The following is a 21,097-nucleotide window of genomic DNA, read 5'->3' as shown; positions in this document are numbered from 1 at the left end:
TCTTTGAAGAATAGCGCAAACAACCGATTTGCTGATTTGCCTCTTTATCTCTCTATCTCTTCACTTCAATGTCATTTTGTCTCTGCTCTGCTACAGAGACGACAATTTCTCAGACACTCTGAGCCAGAAGGCCGACAGCGAGGCGAGCAGCGGCCACGCTGGAGAAGATAAATGCTCGGGGAAAGATGTCTGCTCGACTTCTGACACGAGGATCTCTGAGGCCTACATTACCAGGTCGGTTTGCGTTGGTTTTGGACTACCGTAAATATCGATTGAAGTAAGAGACCTGAATTACAACTCTGCCATTTTAAATTGAAATCCTATGCATTTTATCTGCCTTTCACAAAAGTCTCAGACTTTGTTGTTTGGGACAACTGATGCTTTTCTTCTCCACTGGAATAAAACGATGAGCTGCGTCGGGTTTCCTGTACAAGGAGCAACAGTGATCTGTTTGGAAAGGCAATGTTACAGATTCCACCAGCAGAAACTTGCACTGAATGACCCCCAAATGACAACAAGGAGCAAAGTTAACTCCAACAGTATTCCATTCATACACCTTCTTAACCGCTTTGCCCGTTACTGGGTCGCGGATCATGCTGGAGGTTGTCCCAGCAGTCAACGGGCGAGATGCGGGGTTACACTCTGGACAAGTTGCCAGTTCATCGCAGGGGCCACAGCAGTTTGACCGAGATACCGCACTAATTCAGACGGGCCAGTCCAACATCAGTCTGCAATGACCTCATTGTTGCATCATCCTTTGGGCACAGACTGTTTGTGTGTTGTTGAAGTTATTCCTTTCACGTAGAGAGAGCAGCTTAATGGCATGTATCCGGATTGTCTGTTTCACAAGCCTGACTGAAGGAAGCGGTGAAGACCTGCACAATAGCACACCCAATCCTGTTGCATATGCTCTCCCTGTCGTCATCCCGTATCCTCATCTCACCTCCGCCAGCCCGACTGTCATTGGTGGAACAATATTCCCAGTAACCAGGCAGTTCCGGTTTTATGGGATGGGATGAGTATTATTACATATTTCACAGTGGCGGCTTGTCGTCATCTACATCCACTAGAGTGCACTGGACAAACGCACGCTGAGGGGATTAACGGCATGCAGAGAGAAGACGCACACACATTCAATCACACCTCTGCAGTTTTGGTAGCGCCTGTTGGCTGAATGTCCCTCTTCTTTTGCCGCTGCATTGCACGTGGTGTAGCATAAGTGACCTTGAAACTGGTGCTTGTCGGATACAAGAGCAAATGCTATCCTCCTCACAGCCTCTACTTCACTGTCGAGTGATGAGTCATCCTAGAGGCAGCTGCAGGGTTGTGTATGCGCGTGGAGAATATCTCTGAATGAGTCATCTTTTTCACATCAGCTGTAATGAAGCTCTTGTAGCTCCCAAACGTCTGTCTCAACACGCTTCAGCTCCCACCTGACCACTCACCCTTATGTTTCTACCCTCCATTCATGAGTGCTGAGTCACTTATATACTGAGCTTTACTTGGATATGTTTCTTGTCCTGGTAATCAGCAACATGCTCAACAGACATCTGCTAGTTCAGCATCACCGCTGAGACAAGCCTCTCAAACAGGACGCCATTTGCAGTTGTTTCAATGAGATATTGTTAGGGGTGGAGCTTTAGCAAAGGAAGAGGCATCGCTTTCATCACTGTATTATTAGATCGAGATCATAATCTGGATCTGGGATAATAATGTAGACCAGAGTGGAGAAGTGTCACTGCAGCCAATTCGGATGTTGCAGAGGTTGTGAAAATACACACATTCTTTCCTTACAGTGTAGGAACAGTAAAATGTTTGTGCAAAATATACATAAATATTAAAGTAAAGCTCATATGTCATTTTTATTGTTGCTAGTATAGAGGAGTAGAATGTATTCTGCACCATAGAACACATGCCGGGAAAATCAAAGTAGTTTTGGCATCATCTCGTTTCATCCATCATCTGTGACACAAACGGCTAGTTTTAAACCAAGTGATCTTTATTTATCTGTTAATTTTCAAATGTGAGGAGGAGAAACTAAATATATTTCTGTTAAATTGTAAAGAATAAAAGTCTAAAGTGGCCAGAAAAGTCCATGATCAAAGTACAGATACTTGAAAAATCAATGTAATGTACAATAACCAAATATTTGTACTTTGTTACTTCCCACCTGTGAAATTCTATTAAAAATAGCCCGGAGAGCCATTTTCGTTGGCGTATTTGCTGAGTGTTTTCTCATTTACAATATTACTAGTAAAAGAGTGGGCCGTCTTAATGACGGCTTCCAGTACCTGTTGGAACTTGGAATCCCTTACAGAGGGTGACGAGCGGTGAAAATGCAGACTGCGTCCTCTGGTGGCTCTGCGAGAATCCTGCACCTGTTTACTCATGTAGTTCTCTCACTGCAGTCCAAACATAGATGTGTTTCTCTCACCAGTGCCGCTCCATCCATGATCTCCTGTTTTTGGTCCTCATCAGTAGACATTAGTGCTTGGGACATTAAATCACACCACATTGTGTTCTCTTTGTTTTGCATCAGGTACGAGTTTCAGAGTCTTACATAAACACACGTTTCTAGGATCGACGTGAGACTCGAGTTCACGTAGAAGAGAGGTTTGCTCTGCTAAATTATGCAATAGATGCCAAGCAGCAGTGTCACAGTCCTCCATTTCCTTACCTACCATTGCATTTTGTTTAGCTCCACGCCTCTAAATCTTTGTGATAATGACCGAGACCTTGGTCTGGCCTTAAACTACAATGACTCCATTGGCCTCACTGAAGCGATGATTGGATGTAATTTGCTGCTTGTTTATCATCACGGAGAGCCAGTAATGCAGTCGGGAGAGCAATTAAAATTAGTCACGTAATTATCAATTCTTCATACCAACTGAAAAACTGAGCATGTAATACTCAAGTGGATTCTTAAGTTGTCTTTTTCGTCTACCATTTTTTTCATCTCAATCCCTCAGATGTCATTTAGTAAATGTCAAGTAGCTTAATCATTATAATTTCAGACGATGACTGATTTGATAAAACATAACTGCTCTTGGAGGCGGGTTATCTTGCAGCTCCTGCAGTGCCGCTGCTCATAAATATGCAGAGCACGCAGCCTATTAGAGCCATCCTGAAGAGGATGTGCTGCTCCGTCGCACTTTAATGGAGCAATAGAGCGGCTTCAAAGGAGACCGTGTTTCTGTGTAAAGGCATCATGCATAACTGAACATGTTTGAGTCCGATCAGAGACACGCGGTTCCTCGTCATCTTTATGTGTGTGTCGGACCGTGTGTGTGGCCCTGTGCTGGTCCAGGATCAGATCGAGGATAGATTGTTTTGGTGCTCTGACAAAACACAGCCCCCCCCCCTTCCACTGGCAGATCTCCAGGTCCCTTCTGCCCACTCTCCAAATGAGCTGTTAGACACGGACCTCAGGGTTCCTCTGACGGCACCGAGGCCTTCCAGGTATTTGGCTATGAAAACCCGTGTGCAACCGATTTGGATTTCATGTCAGAAGGATTTACTTTATTTCCACAGCGAGCTCCAAGGCAAGGCCCATAAATATATGAGAGAAAACGCAAAGTTTTGAATGCTGTAACTCCACCAATAAATGCTTTCCTGTGTCGTTTCCTCTCTTCTCTCTCAGCAGGCACAAGAAAAGATCTGAGCCGCCGTCCCGTCGTCCCCCAGGGCGTCCCAGTGATGTCCACTGCATGGTGCATGCCTCGCAGCATAGTCATGGAGGACATGGCACTCCAGAGATGGGCTCCCCTGTTCTAGGCCATTTTAGCCCACGGGATATCCTCCGGAGTCACAACCACATGCCCACGGACAGCCCTGAGCGTCGGCGGCGCGCTGGCCACGGCAGCCTGAGCAACATCAGCCGTCACGAATCGTTGAAGAAGATGGAGAGTCCCCCGATCCGCCGCTCTACCTCTTCGGGCCAGTACACGAGCTTTACCGATGCTCACCGCCACCACGGAGGCAAGCCTCTGGACCCGGAGACCATCGCACAGGTCAGCGCGGGACGAGCGGCGAACCAACCGCAGCTCCCTCCACCATCAAAGCCCTGCCCTGCGCTGTAAAAACATAGTCAGTCCCCGTCTTCTGCTTCCTCTGGCTGCAACCGTGTCTGTGTGATAAGAACACGCGAAAGACGAGCTTCACAGGCAGCAGGGAGCTCGGCTCCACACTGGGACGCAGTGACCATACCAAAAAAAAAAGTGGAACATAAACAGTTAGTGTAAAATACTCTGAATGTACGCGAGTGAAAAGCATCCATGTTTTCAGCTCTGCTGAAAGGAAGGCTGTCGACTAGATGGAAAGTTGTCACATATTTACGAATAGTAAGCAGAAGTAAGTCAGAACAGTTTAATCTGGGCAGGGCTGTCTGTCTGTCTGTCTGCCTATGGGGCGTATGCTCAGATGAACACATCCCTGCATCTCGCTGCTATCCAGAGGTAGCATGCAGAGGGAGAGGTGCGGGTGGGGAGTAACACACTCATCTAAACCATCACTGTGATCCTCTCAATATGAGATCTTTGTTTCCTCTGCCTTCTCCCTTTTATTATGACGTTATTTCTTTTCCTCTATTTTCAACCCCCAACTATCCTGATTGTCTCATCATCATTATTACCATATTTTCACATTCTCACTCTCCTTGTCTCTCTGTCTTCTACAGGACATTGAAGAAACAATGAACACTGCCCTGAATGAGCTGCGTGAGCTGGAAAGGCAGAGCTCAGCCAAGCACGCCCCTGATGTGGTGCTGGACACCCTGGAGCAGCGGCAGACCTCCGGCGGCGGCGGGGGGGGTCCCGCGCTGGCCTGCCCCAGCGAGTCCCTCAGCCCAATCCATGGCGTTATGCTGAGGTCCACCGCCAACACTGAGCCGCCCATCCGTCGCAGCACCAGCTCCTCGAGCGACGCCATGAGCACCTTCAAGCCTCTGGTGGTGCCCCGCATGGGGGTGCAGCTCAAACCCCCAGCCTTGAGGCCAAAGCCCATGGTCCTGCCCAAGTCCAACCAGGCATCCCAACCCCCAGCTCCTCAGGACCCTTCGGACAAGTCGTGCACCATGTAACATCTGGGTCAGGAGCAGGTGTTGTAAAACGAAAACGTCGACTGAGCTGCAAAATGCTACCAGTGTGTGGACTTTATAGATGTACAGCTAAGTAATATGTAAGAGTGAAAGGATTAGGATCCTTCCTTGTGGTGAAAATAGAGGACATCTGTGGTTTGGAAAAATCCTCTCTCTCTCTCTCGTACACTAATATGCTTAGGAGAGTATTATCTAACAGACGCCTTTAAAAAAAATAAAATCAAACAACAAATCACAAAGGCTTCCTCAAAGAGAATGTTCACTCGTTAGATTCGTTGAGCGGCCTTCGTGGACTGTGTGTGTATTTGAAGAAGACACTGATGAGCCTGGAGTTGGATGGGAACTCTCATCCAGACTGCTCTCTCACCCGAGAGGCCCATCTGAAGGCATCGCAAACTCGTTCAGGCCTTACTGACTCTCTGATGTTTCAAAATGTCAAATATTATGAAGGGTGCTGCTGGCGATGACTGCGGGGCACGGTGAGCCCGTCAAAACTAACGGTACTTGTTAACTAATAGGCTGTTGTTTTCTTGTGTATTCATTTTTGTCTTGTAAAGGACAAGACCATCATTCTTGTTTCTCAGAAATGTACAAAGATCACCTCTGTGCTGGATTCACTCACATGTATTTGAATATATTTCCACATTGCCTGGATTAGCTATGACTAACGGATAAAACCACTACTTCATCGTAAATGTTGTTTGAACATTTCCAATGCATTTTGATTTCCTGGTGAATAAGTCATGATGCGGGGATTACATATACTTAATGGTTTAAACCTTTGCATCATCAAACGCTGTGAGGAACAGTGTGAGAGTCTGACGATGCATCACCTCCCATTTGCAGTACAACACATGCAGTAGCTTCTTTTGATGTCTTGCTTGGCTCTATTTTTTTTTTTGCAAAGACACGATTGTACAAGCTAAAGGCACGGTATGTGTGTGTGTGTGTGTGTGTGTGTGTGTGTGTGCAGACGGCAGCGCCCTGTGGGAGTGCCGCCACTAGCCATGGACCTAATGACTGTTAAAAGCCTCACCCCGTCTCCTACGCTTCTTTTGGACTAAGTCGCTCAAACCTGCAGCTTGCTATTTGTCCCTCGAGCCGGTTTTGTGTTGACAGAATGTCAGTGACGCGTTTTGTGATTGGCAGCGAGGCCTCCGCTGCAGTCAGAGGATGTCTAATCATTTCAATGCAATAGCCCCCCCCCCCTTCCCCGTGATGCTGTATGTGCCAGAGCTCCCCCACCTGTGTGACTGCACCCCTGTACTGTTGAAATGACAGAAGTGGGGTGCATGTCCTCAAAATGTTAGCTAGCGTTGTACACACAGAGAACAGACTAGGGTTGTAATTAATAAGCAATGCAGGTTTACACTACTTTGACTTGACAGATATATGTATAATAGTAATAGAAACATAGATGATTTTCCTGGATTACTTACTTTGCTTATTTTTATATTGTTTCGTGTTTCTGGGTAGGATAAATCCAGGGATTCTGGTGTCCCAGCTACAGCATGAAGCCAATTGTTAAAAAAAAAAAAAGTGTGTTTTTTTGTCTTAACACCATCGACCGTAGGACTCCATCATGGCCTCCGTAGGCTTCAAGCTACCCTGTGGTGTTATGTCCATCTCTAGTATGTACTTGTGAAAGTGCCTTTGAAATGTTTCGAGGACCTGACATTCGGTACCATTGAATTCTCATGTCCGATGTCGTGTTTGAAAATGCATCGCAAGAATAAGAAATGCTGCCGTTTTACAGCTTAACCATTGTGGCATTGCACTTTTATGTTGTATATAACTGTATATATGGCATGTAAACATCATAACATTTAGAATTATTTGAGGGCTAATGCCTCCAAGGATTTCTTTCTAATAAAGGATATAGCTTGTCAAGTTCAAGGTGCATTTTCTTCCTTCCGTAGATTACAGTCGGAGAGTATTGCATTCAGTAAAAACTGCATTTAAAACTGACTACATCACGACTGTCCCCATCCACAATGTGATATATTTAGCATTTAAGTCCTTTTGCATATTTGAATTAAATACATTTTTAGTTCTATTTTATTCTCATAATATTATGAGATAAGATCATAAGATCATCTTTGAAACACGCTTCAAACTACAGAATGAGTAAACACACCCAAAATTCCATTCACAGTTGTAATAAGATTTTAGAGAACTGAATGAAATGACTTTACCAGAATGTGCATTTATTGACTGTAAAATAAAAAGAGTAATAGAGTCTCTCTTTATGTGCTGTGCTCCGTGATGTAGGGGAGCTTTACTCCCCTACATGCAGGTCGAACTCCAGCCTCAGCTCTATATGAAGCGGCTTGCTGTTTCCTGTTTCCTTTACTGTGAGTCTTCCAAACCATCTGGAGTAAACAGAAAAGTGAGAGTCTGTTGTTTTGGATACAGTCAGTGAGGTATGATACAAGCTCAGCAACACGTTTTCACAGGATTGAAAAAGAATCCTGCAAAAGATATTTTACCTGAGCAATCGCGACTTTTCTCTCCCAAGTGTGAATGCTCTGCTGCAGCTTCTTGCACTTGTCCTTGACATGCATGTAGTCAGAAATGTTTGGAGCCTGATAATCCGCCATCTGGCGGCGCAGATGTTGGTTGAGAGCCTCTGCATTCAATCGCTCCTTAAGAGAGAGAACATGGATGGGTAGAAGTGTTTCGTTGTGTATGTTTTTACTATGTATTTGCATGCATAATGACAAAGAATAAAAGATTTAAGATTCTAAGATATTTTTTTAAAGCACAAAGAGAATTGGTTAAAAATGCAGGTTTAACAAATAACAAAGGGGAAATAAATTATGAGCTGATTCGCGTGTTTTAATTATTTTCTAATTTCCTTTCCTAATCTCTAAACGATAAACAGTCGGCCAAAACATGGATAAAGGACCTCATTTGTAGTCTATAATTCCAATGACCAACCATCTCAGCATGCTGTATTTCCTTCTCCATTTTTGCCAGCATCAGCTTCCTGCTACTGATGTCACGGCTCAACTGTGCGGTTTCCAATGTCACAGTCTCCAGCTTCTCCTGCGGACACAAGCAGACCTGGATACACACACTGACTTCTAAAACTGGATCTCCGCTAAAGATGATTACCGGTAGCTGCACTGCAAAGACGGATTCATGCATGCGCAGGAAATTACAGAAAAAATGATCTCCCTCTATCCACTCATTTTTGTCGAGTCACCTTGTGTGAACGGAGGACACGCTGCATTTTCAGATTGTTGTCTTGAAGTTCATCCAGGTTTTTTTCAATCCCCTGCCCACTGTACTCCTGGAAAAATTCCTAAGCACAACACATTTTCTGGTAAATTGTTCCATCTACTAACCAAAGAAAATAGGATAAGCTGCATCTCTTGCAAAAGTCAACCTCAATCACGACACAATCAGTCGACGAAAAATGATATTTTATTTCGGCGGTCTGAACCTCTGTGGATGTTCTATTATCTACCTCGTATTCGGCTTTTCTTGTTTCTTTTTTCTGCAGAAGCTGCTGCTGGAGCTTCTTCTCGTGGGTCTTCAGTTCCTGGTTCTTCAATTTAAGATTCTCCATCTGGGAGAACTGTTTGGATTTGAATAGAAAACAGAAGGATAATAATAAATAAATTATGTAATCTCACAGAACCAGAGAGACCAGATACATTTAAAGTATGACAAAAAGATACTTTGTGTTTTCTTGCCAAATTTCTTTTGGACATTTATTGTATATTTAAATGTGCAGTGTGTGCACATTTTTCAATTAATTGACATTTACTTAGATATAAAAATAGTTTGTATGTTAAGGTCATGAGGAAACCTGCAATTTATTATGCAGACCCATATTTTATGACAAAAATACTGAACCTTGAGTCTAATCTACTGCCACTTTGCACAGGTTGATGTCACTATACTGAGCTTCACTTTTACCTTTGACTTGTCTTCAATGGACTGAATCACCTTCTCAGGTGCCATTTTCAATCTGCCATCCCTCATGGGTTTGAGGAGCCTGCGTTCAAACTCACTTTTTGCCTTCTTGATTTCAGCAAGATGCATTTCTGCCACTTTCAGTGAAATCTGGAAAGGCAAAGTGGAAGTGTACGATTTCTCTGGTTGCTTTTCTTTTTCTATTTCTTTTTTCTCGGTGCAAGAGTGTGTTTCAACCTTGTAGTCGTCCTGAATTTTCTCATATCTTTGCCTGAGTTTCTCCTGGTCTTGTTTTGTCTCTGCTACTTCTCTCTTTGCCACAAAGAGCTTTTGTTCCAAGGTCAGCTGGTGAGGGTGATTTGATATCCTTTCATGACCCTGACAAATCACACAAGCATATACAGAATGATGTAGGAATATCAACATAGTGTCGTGAGGCCACCTATTTTAGGAGATGGATTCAAATCTACAGACTACAATAAACATTTCCCTTTGTACAGAGTCAGCATAGGTCTCCCCAGTGTTCTTACAAACACAATAGATTTCTGGTTTAGTATTTATAGTGTACAAGTTTTGGTTTTGCCTCTTCAGTCAGTCCATAATTACTCACCCCACCCTCCAGCTCAAAGGCTCCTGCTGCCTCCAGACCATCTCGCCCAGCTTGGGACAGGATGCGACCAATGAAGCGCTCAAACATGTCATTTTCTGCCAGTAGAGCTGCATTGTAGTGTCTTGGGTAGAATTAACATTAAAAAGAGATAATGAAATTTACTGGAGGAAAGTAAATGAAAACATTATGGCCTGCCAAATGCTATTTATTTACTGAGCTCTAATAATTTCACACACAAAAAACTCATCTTATTACGGTATATTAAAACTTTGATGTATCTAATGTGAAAAATATCCTTATAAATCTGATTTATTTTAAATGTCATAATGCAATAATAAAATGATCTCCAACTACGTGACTAATTGCGTACAGATATTTGGTTACCCTGGAACATCATACGGTTTGTTTTAGCACTGAGCTCATTGTTTTTACCACAAAGCAATTAGCTTAGCGTCCACGGTCAATGTTGGCAGGTTGTACAAATATCGTGAAAATAAAATAAAACACGGTGATGATATTCTAGCATAAAATCGTATTACCAAACATCAATTTGCATTACTTGAGTTCTTCGACTTGTTTGCAGAATAGTTCTTTTTGTTCTGCGCCGCCCTCTTTGATCTTTCCTTCCGTCACTGTTAGCTCATTCTCCATGGTTATTGAAGCTTAGAAGCCCTAGCAGCGTCGTTGCTAGGGCTCGCGTTGCGTCGACGTACTTACGTAGGCCTGTCCATTCATAAAAGTTTTTCGGAAAAATAAGCACGTCTGCTATTAATAGTTTCCGTTCGACTATTAATCATTCGTTTTACATTAACGTTGTTTTTTTTTATTATTATTATTTGTATTTATTTCGCAGTTCAAAGGAAACACTGCTCTAACTTTCAGTTTCTGTTTCATTTTAAGTGACGTCACCGTCTGCTTCTGCGAGGAGCTAGCCCAGAATAGCAACAACACAACAGCGGAGCTCAAGTCGTTTCAAGATGGTCTCGCTTGTTTCTAGACATATCATCAAGATCTTGTGCGACAACCAGGGGAGTTTGGACTTCAGGAATCTGGATGAAGAGTTATCACGGCGCATCACCGTCGAGGAAACGTTACGGCGACGTAGCTTTTTAGACAAGGGGACGATAGCTATTCAAGAAGGCAGCGAGGCGGCCCTTCCTGGTAAAACAATCAAACCGGATAGTTTAATTGTAGCTAAAACTAGTCTGCGGCTCTGTCAAATAAAAGGGTGTCAACGCTGCGACAAGTTACACCTGTGCAGGTACTTTATTTGTGGAGGCTGCACCTTTGGGTGAGTAGCTTGCTGTTGCCTTTATTGCGTTTGATCTTTTTATTTAGAATTTAGGCTTCCCTTAAATGTTGCATTTACTGTAGCGGGCTCGCTGTTTTTTGCATAAAGTTTTGATAGCTTCATTGATTGACTTGATTTGACCTTTGTTTGCATCATGGTCACCTCTGTACGGTCCAGTCCTTGCTTCCTGCATGTACATATCGTAACCGATGAGTAGGCACCGAGGAGAGTTTTTATTCACACTTTAAGTGTAACAGATCACCAAAAGATTTTTAAATGCTTTTTTTTTTTTTCCAGTGATGGATTAAAAACTAGAATCTGAATCTAAACTGAAATGTTAATACTTATATTATTTTCAGAGAGAGGTGTAAAAATGCTCATAGTCTGAATTCCCTGCACAACGCAGAGGTGTTGAGCAGATATGACCTTCAGTATTTCACGGAGAAGGAGCTGTTCCAGCTCTTACTGCAGAATGATCCTTACATTCTTCCTGAGGTACGTTTCACTGGCAGCAGCTGGACACAGAGGTGGGAATTCAGACTCTTGTCTCTGTTGTGTGGAAAGTTATGCTATTTTCTGTAACGAGATCACCGCTCTCTGTAAACCCCTCCAGATTTGCATGCATTACAACAAAGGGGATGGTTTGCACGGCTTATGCAAGTTCAAAACCATCTGCACCAAACTCCATGTTTGCCAGCACTATCTCCAGGGCAACTGTAGTTTTGGATCTTCCTGTAAGAGAACTCATCATTTTGATGGCCAAGGAATGAAGATCTTCCAAGGATTCAGTCAAGAAAATATTGAAAACCTTTCCAAGAGCTACAGAAATAAACTCATCATCATGGCACAACAGGAGACACAAGCCACTTGCGAGGCTGGTAAAGAATAAAGAGCCCTTGTTTTTAATCTATGGATAGTGTACGTCTGCACAATATATTTAAACAAGCTGTGTTTTCTACAATGAGGCCCCCCCACTCAGGTGTTTTCCTGCCGGAACCCTGGACTGCTCAAGGGCGATGCTGACAGGAATGAAATCTGCCTCTACTTCATTCGCAAAAGTTGCGGCTACAGAGGTAACACTGAAGCCAGTCGGTGACTTCTCATGCATAGATTCTCGAGGAGACCGGATGACGTCTCGATGTCTAACACTGTCTCGTGTATTTGAATTGCTTTTTAACAGAGAAGTGTGCTTTCGTACACTGGTACCTGCCTTACAGATGGCAGGTTTTAAGCCCTGATTCCGTGACCTGGATAGACCTGCCAAATATGGAGGACATTGAGATGGCTTACTGTGACCCACAGCAGGATGTTCAAAGGTGATAGATCGCATTCGATTTTCTACGTGTAGCGACAAATGGATAATGCAAAGTACACTCACATTTCACATTCATTGTTTTCCTTTTAGAAATGTCCGTTCCCCTTTAAGGCATTGCTGATTGACTCACCCTGTTTGTTTTCAGCTCAGCCTCCACTGTGCCATCGGTTAACTTCATTACAATGACACATGGAGCGCTTCCAGTCCGGCGTCTGTCAACTCCCTCTTCTGCCGTAAAGCCTGACCACTTAATTTTTACAACAAAGTGGCGTTGGTACTGGAAAGGCGACAGTGGTGCATGGCTGATTTTTGCACAGGTCAGTCAAACTTGTGTGTATTGCTTCATTCTGGCCCTTTTGTTGAGAAGAGCGCGTGCATTTCAATCTACAGATTGCTTCCTTTTTATTTGTTGGTCGTAATTTTTCCTGTTTCATCACTGGCAAACTTTCATGGATTGTTAACTCTGATTTGATCTCTTTAGACTACCGATGACCCGTCGGCCTTGGTCACCTCTGAAATTCTGGAGAACATGTACTTGACAGACAGAAATGCTGAGTTTAATGTCGGTACCGGCGACCAGCAGCACATTTTCCACTTCACGGATGCGCCGGGAGCCCAGATGTATCAATGGAATGTGAAGAGCAATACAAAGAGAGAGATTAGGAGGAGGCCATGCTTCGTGTCTGCTCCACATGTGGAGTCGATGCTTAAGAGGTATTCTCATTTCCTGTTAGAGAGTTTTTGAATTACCCTTTCAACATGGTGAGATCAAGTGACACTAGTTATATTGATTACCTCTGTAGTACGCCATCACAGAGTTCCAGCTCCTCCACATCTGACATTTTCCCATCCCACTGGGACCAGAATGCTCTCCCAAATATTGGATACAAGGTAGCTTAGCATTGTCTATCGAAGTGCTTAATATTCAGTTATGTTTTGTTCCTTTGTGTTTATCTGTACTCTACTCTTGTCTTTCAGCTTGTGCCTCTCTCTACAGCTGCAAATGAGTACAAAACGATTGAGATGTTGTTCAAACGCACGATGTCCCAGAGTAAAATTAACAGCATCCAGAGGATCCAGAACCGCTCTCTGTGGGAAGTCTTTCAGTGGTAAATCTTAGGCCTGAATATATTTATTATATTTGTATAATCATGATGCGTGTGTTGCTCCTGCAGAGACGTATCCGTTGAATTTGCAGTTCTCCTTGGTTTTAGAGCTTTTCATGAGTTTCAGCTCACCGTTTATCCGTCATGCCTGTTATGTTTAATATTCACTGCTTTCATAGGCTGTTTTAAGTAGAAAAGTGCTGGCAAGTTGTCAATATAGATGAGCTTTAAGCTTCTCTATATTAAGTCATTTTCTCAGGAATTGTTATTGACCAAAAATAGATGTTATGGAAGCAATTAACTAAAACTGCCAGGGAACAGGGCTAGAGGACGAGCCAGGAGAAGATACATGGACGTAGTGAGGGAGGACGATGCGAAGGACAGGGTGAAGTGGAGGAGGTTGATTTGGTGTGGCGTCCCCCGATGGGACAAGCCAGAAGTACAATAATAGTAGTAGTAGTAGTAGTACTATAATAGTAGTAGTAAAGAAGCAATTAACTACCGGTAAGTGAAAAATAACATCAATCAGAAGTGAAAGCAATGGTTTGGTTCACGTTAATGCATTCATGTTTTCAATATTGTGTTTCCAGGCAGAAAGAACATATGATGAGGAGAAAGGGGGGGAATGAAGTCAGTCAGTTGCAGTTGTTCCACGGGTCGACCGAGTCTCTGATCGATGCCATCTGCGAGCACAACTTTGACTTGAGGATCTGCGGTGGTCACGGAATATCATATGGCAAAGGTAAAAGAACCGTCTTCAGCTGCCGATCCAGTTGTCTGATGAATGCACAAACCCTTTTTCAACATGATGGGACACTTGTCTAAAATGTAATTATAAAAGCAGCATGCAGCAGTTAACAAATCATTTAATCCCAGTGAAACAAAAAAAAAAACCTTTTGAAAGTTATGTCCTCATTTGGATTTTGATGCCACACGTTTCAGACAAATTGGGCCAGGGTGATGTTTGTGTACTAAACGGCATGTGTTGCTCAAAAATATGGTTATATCATTCAGCATTAATGGTGCCTTCATAGGTTAGTGTCAAAAAGTCCCAAAAAAATCAAAGGTCAAACCCCCCCCCCCCCCCCCCACCATACCATCACGGGTGGGGGGTGCATTAGTGTGTCGTCAGTGTTTGTTTACAAGTACCTTCTATACAGCATCTTAATGTTTTTGGAAAAGGGGTTGTACAAATGAATGAGTAATGAGTCACAAAGGAATGTGTTCCTTGTACTCTTTTGCATTATGCTAAGGGTACAGTAAAATCTGGATTCGCAAAACGCTTCTGATCGTTCATCAGAGAGCAGAGAACAAACCAACCATAACTGTCGGGACTTTCATTCACTCTAAGCACGAATCAATAGGAACGCTGTCTTTCTTTTAGGGAGCTACTTTGACACAGATGCATCTTGTGCTGACGGATATTACAGCAGTAGCACGAGTCGGAACAAGTTCATGTTTGTTGCTCGGGTCCTGGTGGGAGACTACACTGTGGGAAACAGCAGCTTCATCGGGCCCCCGCCCAAAGGAGATGGCAGCACCTACTATGACAGCTGTGTTGACTCTGTGTTGGACCCCAGCATCCATGTTGTGTTTGATAAACAGCAGATTTATCCAGAGTATCTCATCAACTACTCATAAGTCCATATTGTTGACTTTTCTGAAGTATTTGTTCAAGGGGGATTATTATGGGATGTTTTTCACATTGGCTACATCCACACTGCAGTTATGAGTGTTTTTTTTCTATTTTCATCTCTTGGTGTGTGTCTTTAGAATAATCTAGGTGACCTTTGTGCGGATGGATTTGTAGCTGACGTTGCCGAACAACAGAAAATGTCTTTGGTATTCCAGTTCATTAACAAATAATAAATGATATTGCGTGCTTTCATTTCGTGTATTGTGTGAGTGTGTACTTTGATCGCAACTGCTGAAATATTCCTATTTCACGTTTACATCGTTGGCAAACCCCTTTCATAGATGACATTCAATATTAATATATAAATATTCATGCAATTTAAGTATCTCAGAATCATACTTAAACTTTGAATAAACTTCTAAAAATATGTGAATCCCAATATGAGAAGGATTGGATTTTCATCAATGTGCTCCTTAAAAGTGACTCAACCCAGAGAAAAAGGATGAAAGTGCTTTTATTCCTTGGCCTTTTTGACACTTCTGCAAAATTGAAATGGCAGCTTTAATTTGGAGGAGCTTAAGTGTCCTTTCCCCTTCAGTATGTAAATAATAGGAATAGAATAGAATAGAAAGCCTTTATTGTCATGGCATAGTAGCTACACAATGAGATTAGGAACACAATGAGATTACATAAAATAGTGAAATTAGTTTGAGAGGGTTTGTGGACCCCCCACTTGCTCTCACTGAGTTGTTTTACTTGATATTTAATTTTATTATTCACTCTACAGTGCTTATACCTTCTACATCTGCTCCTGAAAATAAACTGCTCACATACAGTATGTGTCAGTGTGACCGCATGGACCTGCAGAATGAGAGAATCTATCCAAAAATTAAGATTACCAGTGTCTAAGAATCTGGTGAGGACGTTCCGGGACCTTGTTTCAAGACTCTTCTTTGAATTTTCACGAAAACGCCATTCTTTGGTCCGAGACTGACTGTCCCACTCAACTCCAGAGGAATCTGCACATGAAAAGAATTCCACTTTTAAAAGGACCATTATCCATGCCTGTTGTATTTAAAAATAGTTTCCAACATATTTCTGTGTTCAGCCCACCTTCGTGTCAGAGCAGGTCACAAGGGTGAACCTCTGGAACAGACGCACCAGAGCCATCCTGATCACCAGCTGGGCCAGCCTTACCCCGACACACATTCTGGGACCGGCTCCAAACGGCAGGTATACAAACGGATGTCGACCGGCTTTGGCTTCTGGCGTGAATCTGGTTGTTCGAGTGGAATTAAGTACAGTATTTGGCTGCATTAAACGTAGATGCAGTCAAGTCAGCGTCTAGGTGCCTTTCATTTAGTTTCAATGTGATGAAAAGCAGGCTTTTTTCACTCTACATACTGGTAATATTAATAAATATCTTCTTCAGTTGTTTATTATTCAGTCCTGTGCCTTTGCTGCCGGCGCATCTTAAGCAGCCGTCTGTAGAAAAACATCCTTATCTTTCAATCATACTGTATATATTATCCAAATTTAGTTTAGGAACAGCCTCCTACCGCTCAGGGATGAATCTCTCTGGCTCCTGCCAGTGTTCTGGGTCATAGTGAAGGAAGCTCACTGGGACCTCCAGAATCGCTCCTCGAGGGAGCAACTGGCCGTTCACAACACAGTCGCGGTCAATGTGTCTCCCAAACCTTGGCAGGGCAAAAACCACAAATATTAAGAAACCTGAACTAATTTTCAGTTTCCTTTACTTTTGTTTTTCTATTATGACTTTAATTAATATAAACATTTCTAAGAAATATGTTGCCTGTATGTCCAGAAACAAGTGAAGAGGAGAGAGCTGAGAGAGCGCAGACCTCCGCCGAGCACCTCAGTCTCTCTATATTGGGATTTACCCCAATAATAATGGCCCTACATTTATTTGATCTAGATCCATAGCTTTTGAATATACAACAAATCCGTTTGTCCACTACTAATTCCACAGAATGTCTTGGTAAAGAACATAGAACGGGAGAACAGGAAAATACTGAGGAAACAGAGAGGATGTTCTGGCAGAGAACTGTCCAGAGAGTCGGGTCCAAAGAGGCAGGAGCTGATTAGGTGAGATGTGTAACAGGTGCGTCTCAGCTCCATTGACTGCAATATTACTGAAAATGTCCCATAATTTCCTGAAAATTTCATCAAGATCCATCCAGATCTTTATGAGTTATCTTGCTAACAGACAAACAAACAAACGCAGGGGAAAACATAACCTCCTCGGCGGAGGTAATTAAAAATATTCCTCATTTAATTTACCTGAATGCAGGCGGGTAGAGGCGCAAGCTCTCGCTCACAACCATTTCTAAATACTTGAGCTCTTGAGCATTTGTGTAATCCAGTGACTCCTAAAAAAAAAGAGTTAAGTACAAGATAAATTATAAGACGAAATACAAAAGGTAATTGAATTGTGTCCAGTGGTTTTCAAAGGGGCTGTGAATAGGAAGTTACAGAGGACGGGGCAGAACAGACATTCCTTTAGTGGGTGCTTGAAAATCAAAGTCTGTCACATTAATCCTCAACAGTCATCAAATAGAATAAAAAAAAATAGATGAATAACACACTCACATGTCTGGTGAAGAAGTCATCCACCTCTTCCTGCACTTTACGTTGACATTCTGGGTGGATGGCCAAAAGGTAGCACGTGAAGGCCAGCGCGCTGCTGCTGGTGTCGTGGCCTGCTAGTAGGGTCAGAAGAGCCTGAGCCACTATCTCGTCCTCAGTTATCTTTTTCTGTGGACGTCTTGTAGGTTGCTCATGTGGGTGAAGTTGGCCCTTCTGATCTGAGGTCGACGGTTGTGTCTGCTGGCTACTGTGATCAAGCTCAGCGGCGGGGTTCATCAGGTCAAAGCATTCCACGGACACGCCCATCCCACTGGTTCGAGCATCCAGCATCATCTGAAGTAAGTCCTGACGCCGCTGTATCCAAAGATGATATTAATTCAACTCATTTAAAAATAATTTCTCTGAAAAGGGTAAGCAACACTGCATTTAAGTAAATGTCCTTGAGACGAACCTCCTCGGGAGGCTGCGCCTCTCTCTGCCTGATGATCTTCTGAATGCTGCTGATGAAGAACTGATTTATTTGGTCTTCTCTTTTGTTGGGGACGAGTCTCTCCAGGAGCGTCGCAATGAATGGAAACGCAACTGGACACACAAAACAAATGTGTTGGTGTGACCTGAAATTACAAACTAAAAAAATAGGAACATGTCTCTGCACAGTCATAAAATTTAAACATTTAAAAATATATATATTAACATCTTTCCATTGTATGTTTGTTCAATTTTACTCTCCAATTAAACATTATTTAGGAAGCCCATATAAACCAGGCATATTCTTGATTTGTAAATAACAGAATGGTAAAACCTCTATTTTCTTTTCTTTTTTCATCTATGCCTTATCAATACTTTATACTGTGCTTTAACCGATTCCTTGACATGTCTATTGTAATCATTCACGTGCATAAACACTAATATACAAGATGTGTACTGACAGACAAACATGATGATGGGCCCGATGAAAGAAAAGGAGAAGAACATCCGCGAATGGCGTATAAACGGGTCGTCCGGGTTGTCCTGCGAATCCACCTGTACTCCAAAGACCACACTAGCAATAACATCCATGGTAAAGAAGCCGAAAGACCTGCAGAGGAAAAGGACACGAACAAAAAATGTGAGGGATGGAAAAAAAGAAGCATTACTGACATGTTTTGAGTCATGTCTTACTTGTGGATGTTAAAGGCCTCTTGTGACTCAGCATGAACATCTAGGTTGGTCATTAGGACATCGATGGCTGTGTTGACGAGCGGAACCATCTGTAGGAGCATGAAAGAGACATATATAGACACACACATATATGAATATCAGCGTACGGTATATATATATCAGCCTTCTGTCCATATTCTGAAACTTCACTTTTTATATATAATAATTTCATGAACGGCTTGCATAACTTGCCATAACTGCATTTGGTTGCACAAACATACAACACTACAAAGTTTAAAGACCAACTAATAATAAGAATGGCCCTATAGGTAGAATAAGCTCTTGGATGACAGGTGAAACAACCTTGAGCAAGTACAGTTGATAGCAACTTTAATAAGTGTAATAACCAAATAGGACCACGAGGTGCCGTTGCTTCAATTCCTCTGTTACTACAGTAAGGCGCACTGAGCAGAGCCGGAACAGACACGCACTAGAGAGAACGCTCAGCTTTAGCCTGTTGGTGCAGGTTGCCCTGTCTGTTTTCCTGCTCATCCAATGATTAGGGAATCTAGAGGAATATAAATAGCTCCATCAGCTATTTGTTCTCGACTCTTCTCACTTACCCTCCATATGTGACAGATCTTTTCACTTTTATTAATTAGGAAAACAGAAAAATCTTGTGAATTAATTCTAACTTTTGCTGAATCAGTGGACACATTCGTATCTCACCTCCTTCATCTTGGCAGAACTGAAGGACGGGGTGAGCACGCTTCGCACCCTCTTCCACTCTTCACTCTTCAACATTATTAAACTGTTACACAAGGGCTCGGTGAACGAACGAAGCATCTCCAGGGATTGAGGAGAGTAAAAGACATTATGTTGTTATTACATGATCATAGTTTAAGTTACAAACGCATATTTGACGTGATTGCTCCGGTTGATGTACTCACCTTTCTGTTTGGAAACATATTGAAGTCCTTGACCATCACTTGTCTGAGCATGTCAGGGTCCGCTACCAACACCACTGGTGTGCGACCCACATAATACCTAAAACGATTAAACCAATCTCAGTCAAATAAAATTATAATCTTACATTTTTTCAGAATTCGTATAATTTTTTTCCAAAGTGGAAGAACATTAACATGTTCATAAAGGTTTTATGTACTTACCCACAAACTCTGCCGTATTTCTTTATAAGATCAGGCAAAGTGTAGAAAAAACCCTGAAAGAACAATATCAGTACAAACTGTAAATAAATGTTAGTAATAGCCATGAGGGGAATTTGTGTACATGTCCCTCATTGTGAGGGGGGAAATGTAACAAAGCGGATGGACGGATGGAGAAACGTCTTACCTGGCGAAGCATTAATATGTTGCCGAAGAAAGGCATTGTTTTTGGATGTTTTATGCCGCATCGAGAAAGATAAGAGAACGGATAAATTGAATACCTAAAAAAAAAGAAAAAGAAATGCAGTGAATGGTATTTTACCAGTTTCCTCAAATATGTATTTTTACCTATCTTCACCGCTGCATGTCTTGGTTATTGTTTTTAAATGAACAGGAGACTGTGTCTTTCTGTGAGCTTGTTCAATGAGTGATGTATATTTATATTTAACATATTAATGTCCTTCAATAGTTTAGAATAGTGAGTACTGTATGTAATTATTTTACATTATATATCTGACAGCAGCTGCAGAATATTTCAAAGCATTACGCACCAGTAGAGGAGACCTAAAAGGATGAGGAAAAGCGTCACAGATATTCCACTTTCCTTGATGTGGAACAGATTAATAATCTCAATCGCAGCTTCCATTATGTGAAAAGTTCTTCACTGCCTCCTTTAGATCAGCAACTTGGGAAAAAAGAGAACATTCAACAATTAAGTCGTTATAAAAGTTTCTGTGTTGGCCATTATGTCAGTTTAAGTATTAAATGTTTTCAATCAAAATGACATTTTTTGCTCACTACCTACAGTCACGCCTTAGCGATCACATGGAATGGATTACTTAATAAAGTTCCTTGATTATACAAAAATAACTTTGACCTATGTGACCTATATTTTCACATCTTTTTTTGCCACAGGAGAACCTTTAAGATCATCATACAAGTGCTTAAATGCTCTCCCCACAGTCTGTTCCTGAGATCTGTATTCACCTACCAAACTTGTTTTTATGTAGATTTGTGTTTATTTAGGGAGTTCTCAAATGTAAGCTTCATTGTGTGTCAATTCCTTCATAATCAGATCATTGTGGGACAATAGTGGAAGTTGACGGCAGCAAAACCCGTATTTATCAGCATCAACTGAAAGCTACAGGTATATACATTTTTTTAAACCCTAGATTAACTTCAAATGCCATGCCACATAACTGAAAAC

General features: G+C 42.2%; 4 protein-coding genes across 4 annotated transcripts in view; 2 read left to right on the top strand and 2 right to left on the bottom strand.

Annotated features, from left to right (window-relative positions):
- srgap1a (SLIT-ROBO Rho GTPase activating protein 1a) overlaps positions 1-5,077 on the top strand; it is a 51,487-nt gene extending 46,410 nt beyond the window's left edge. The window contains exons 20-22 of the mRNA XM_068739784.1: positions 97-234; positions 3,644-4,010; positions 4,676-5,077. Coding sequence (XP_068595885.1) covers positions 97-234; positions 3,644-4,010; positions 4,676-5,077 — 907 coding nt within the window. The remainder of the gene's footprint in view (positions 1-96; positions 235-3,643; positions 4,011-4,675) is intronic.
- Positions 5,078-7,341: 2,264 nt separating this feature from the next.
- LOC137894356 (cilia- and flagella-associated protein 263-like) lies at positions 7,342-10,280 on the bottom strand. The gene is made up of 9 exons (XM_068739839.1): positions 10,189-10,280; positions 9,630-9,750; positions 9,257-9,397; positions 9,023-9,169; positions 8,568-8,678; positions 8,304-8,402; positions 8,036-8,161; positions 7,585-7,740; positions 7,342-7,467 (listed from the first exon to the last, which is right to left on the bottom strand). The coding sequence occupies exons 1-9, from the start codon at positions 10,278-10,280 to the stop codon at positions 7,342-7,344; spliced, it is 1,119 nt and encodes a 372-aa protein (XP_068595940.1).
- Positions 10,281-10,606: 326 nt separating this feature from the next.
- Positions 10,607-15,068, top strand: parp12a (poly (ADP-ribose) polymerase family, member 12a). Its single transcript, XM_068739578.1, has 11 exons — positions 10,607-10,920; positions 11,280-11,415; positions 11,534-11,798; positions 11,886-11,993; positions 12,101-12,236; positions 12,381-12,552; positions 12,717-12,949; positions 13,039-13,126; positions 13,214-13,344; positions 13,932-14,083; positions 14,726-15,068. The coding sequence occupies exons 1-11, from the start codon at positions 10,607-10,609 to the stop codon at positions 14,980-14,982; spliced, it is 1,992 nt and encodes a 663-aa protein (XP_068595679.1). The 3' UTR covers positions 14,983-15,068.
- A 546-nt stretch (positions 15,069-15,614) lies between these two features.
- On the bottom strand, positions 15,615-20,544 carry tbxas1 (thromboxane A synthase 1 (platelet)). Its single transcript, XM_068739003.1, has 13 exons — positions 20,442-20,544; positions 20,078-20,171; positions 19,894-19,946; positions 19,675-19,771; positions 19,454-19,570; positions 18,746-18,834; positions 18,514-18,662; positions 18,036-18,166; positions 17,588-17,938; positions 17,279-17,367; positions 16,537-16,674; positions 16,091-16,253; positions 15,615-15,996 (listed from the first exon to the last, which is right to left on the bottom strand). Exons 1-13 carry the CDS (start codon positions 20,534-20,536, stop codon positions 15,883-15,885), a joined length of 1,680 nt encoding a protein of 559 aa, XP_068595104.1. The 5' UTR covers positions 20,537-20,544; the 3' UTR covers positions 15,615-15,882.
- Between the last annotated feature and the right edge of the window lie 553 nt (positions 20,545-21,097).

This window comes from Brachionichthys hirsutus, chromosome 5 (genome assembly GCF_040956055.1).
Source record: "Brachionichthys hirsutus isolate HB-005 chromosome 5, CSIRO-AGI_Bhir_v1, whole genome shotgun sequence".
Lineage (NCBI taxonomy): Eukaryota > Metazoa > Chordata > Actinopteri > Lophiiformes > Brachionichthyidae > Brachionichthys > Brachionichthys hirsutus.
Note: the sequence above shows the minus strand (reverse complement) of the source record. Positions and strands in the feature narration are given on the sequence as shown.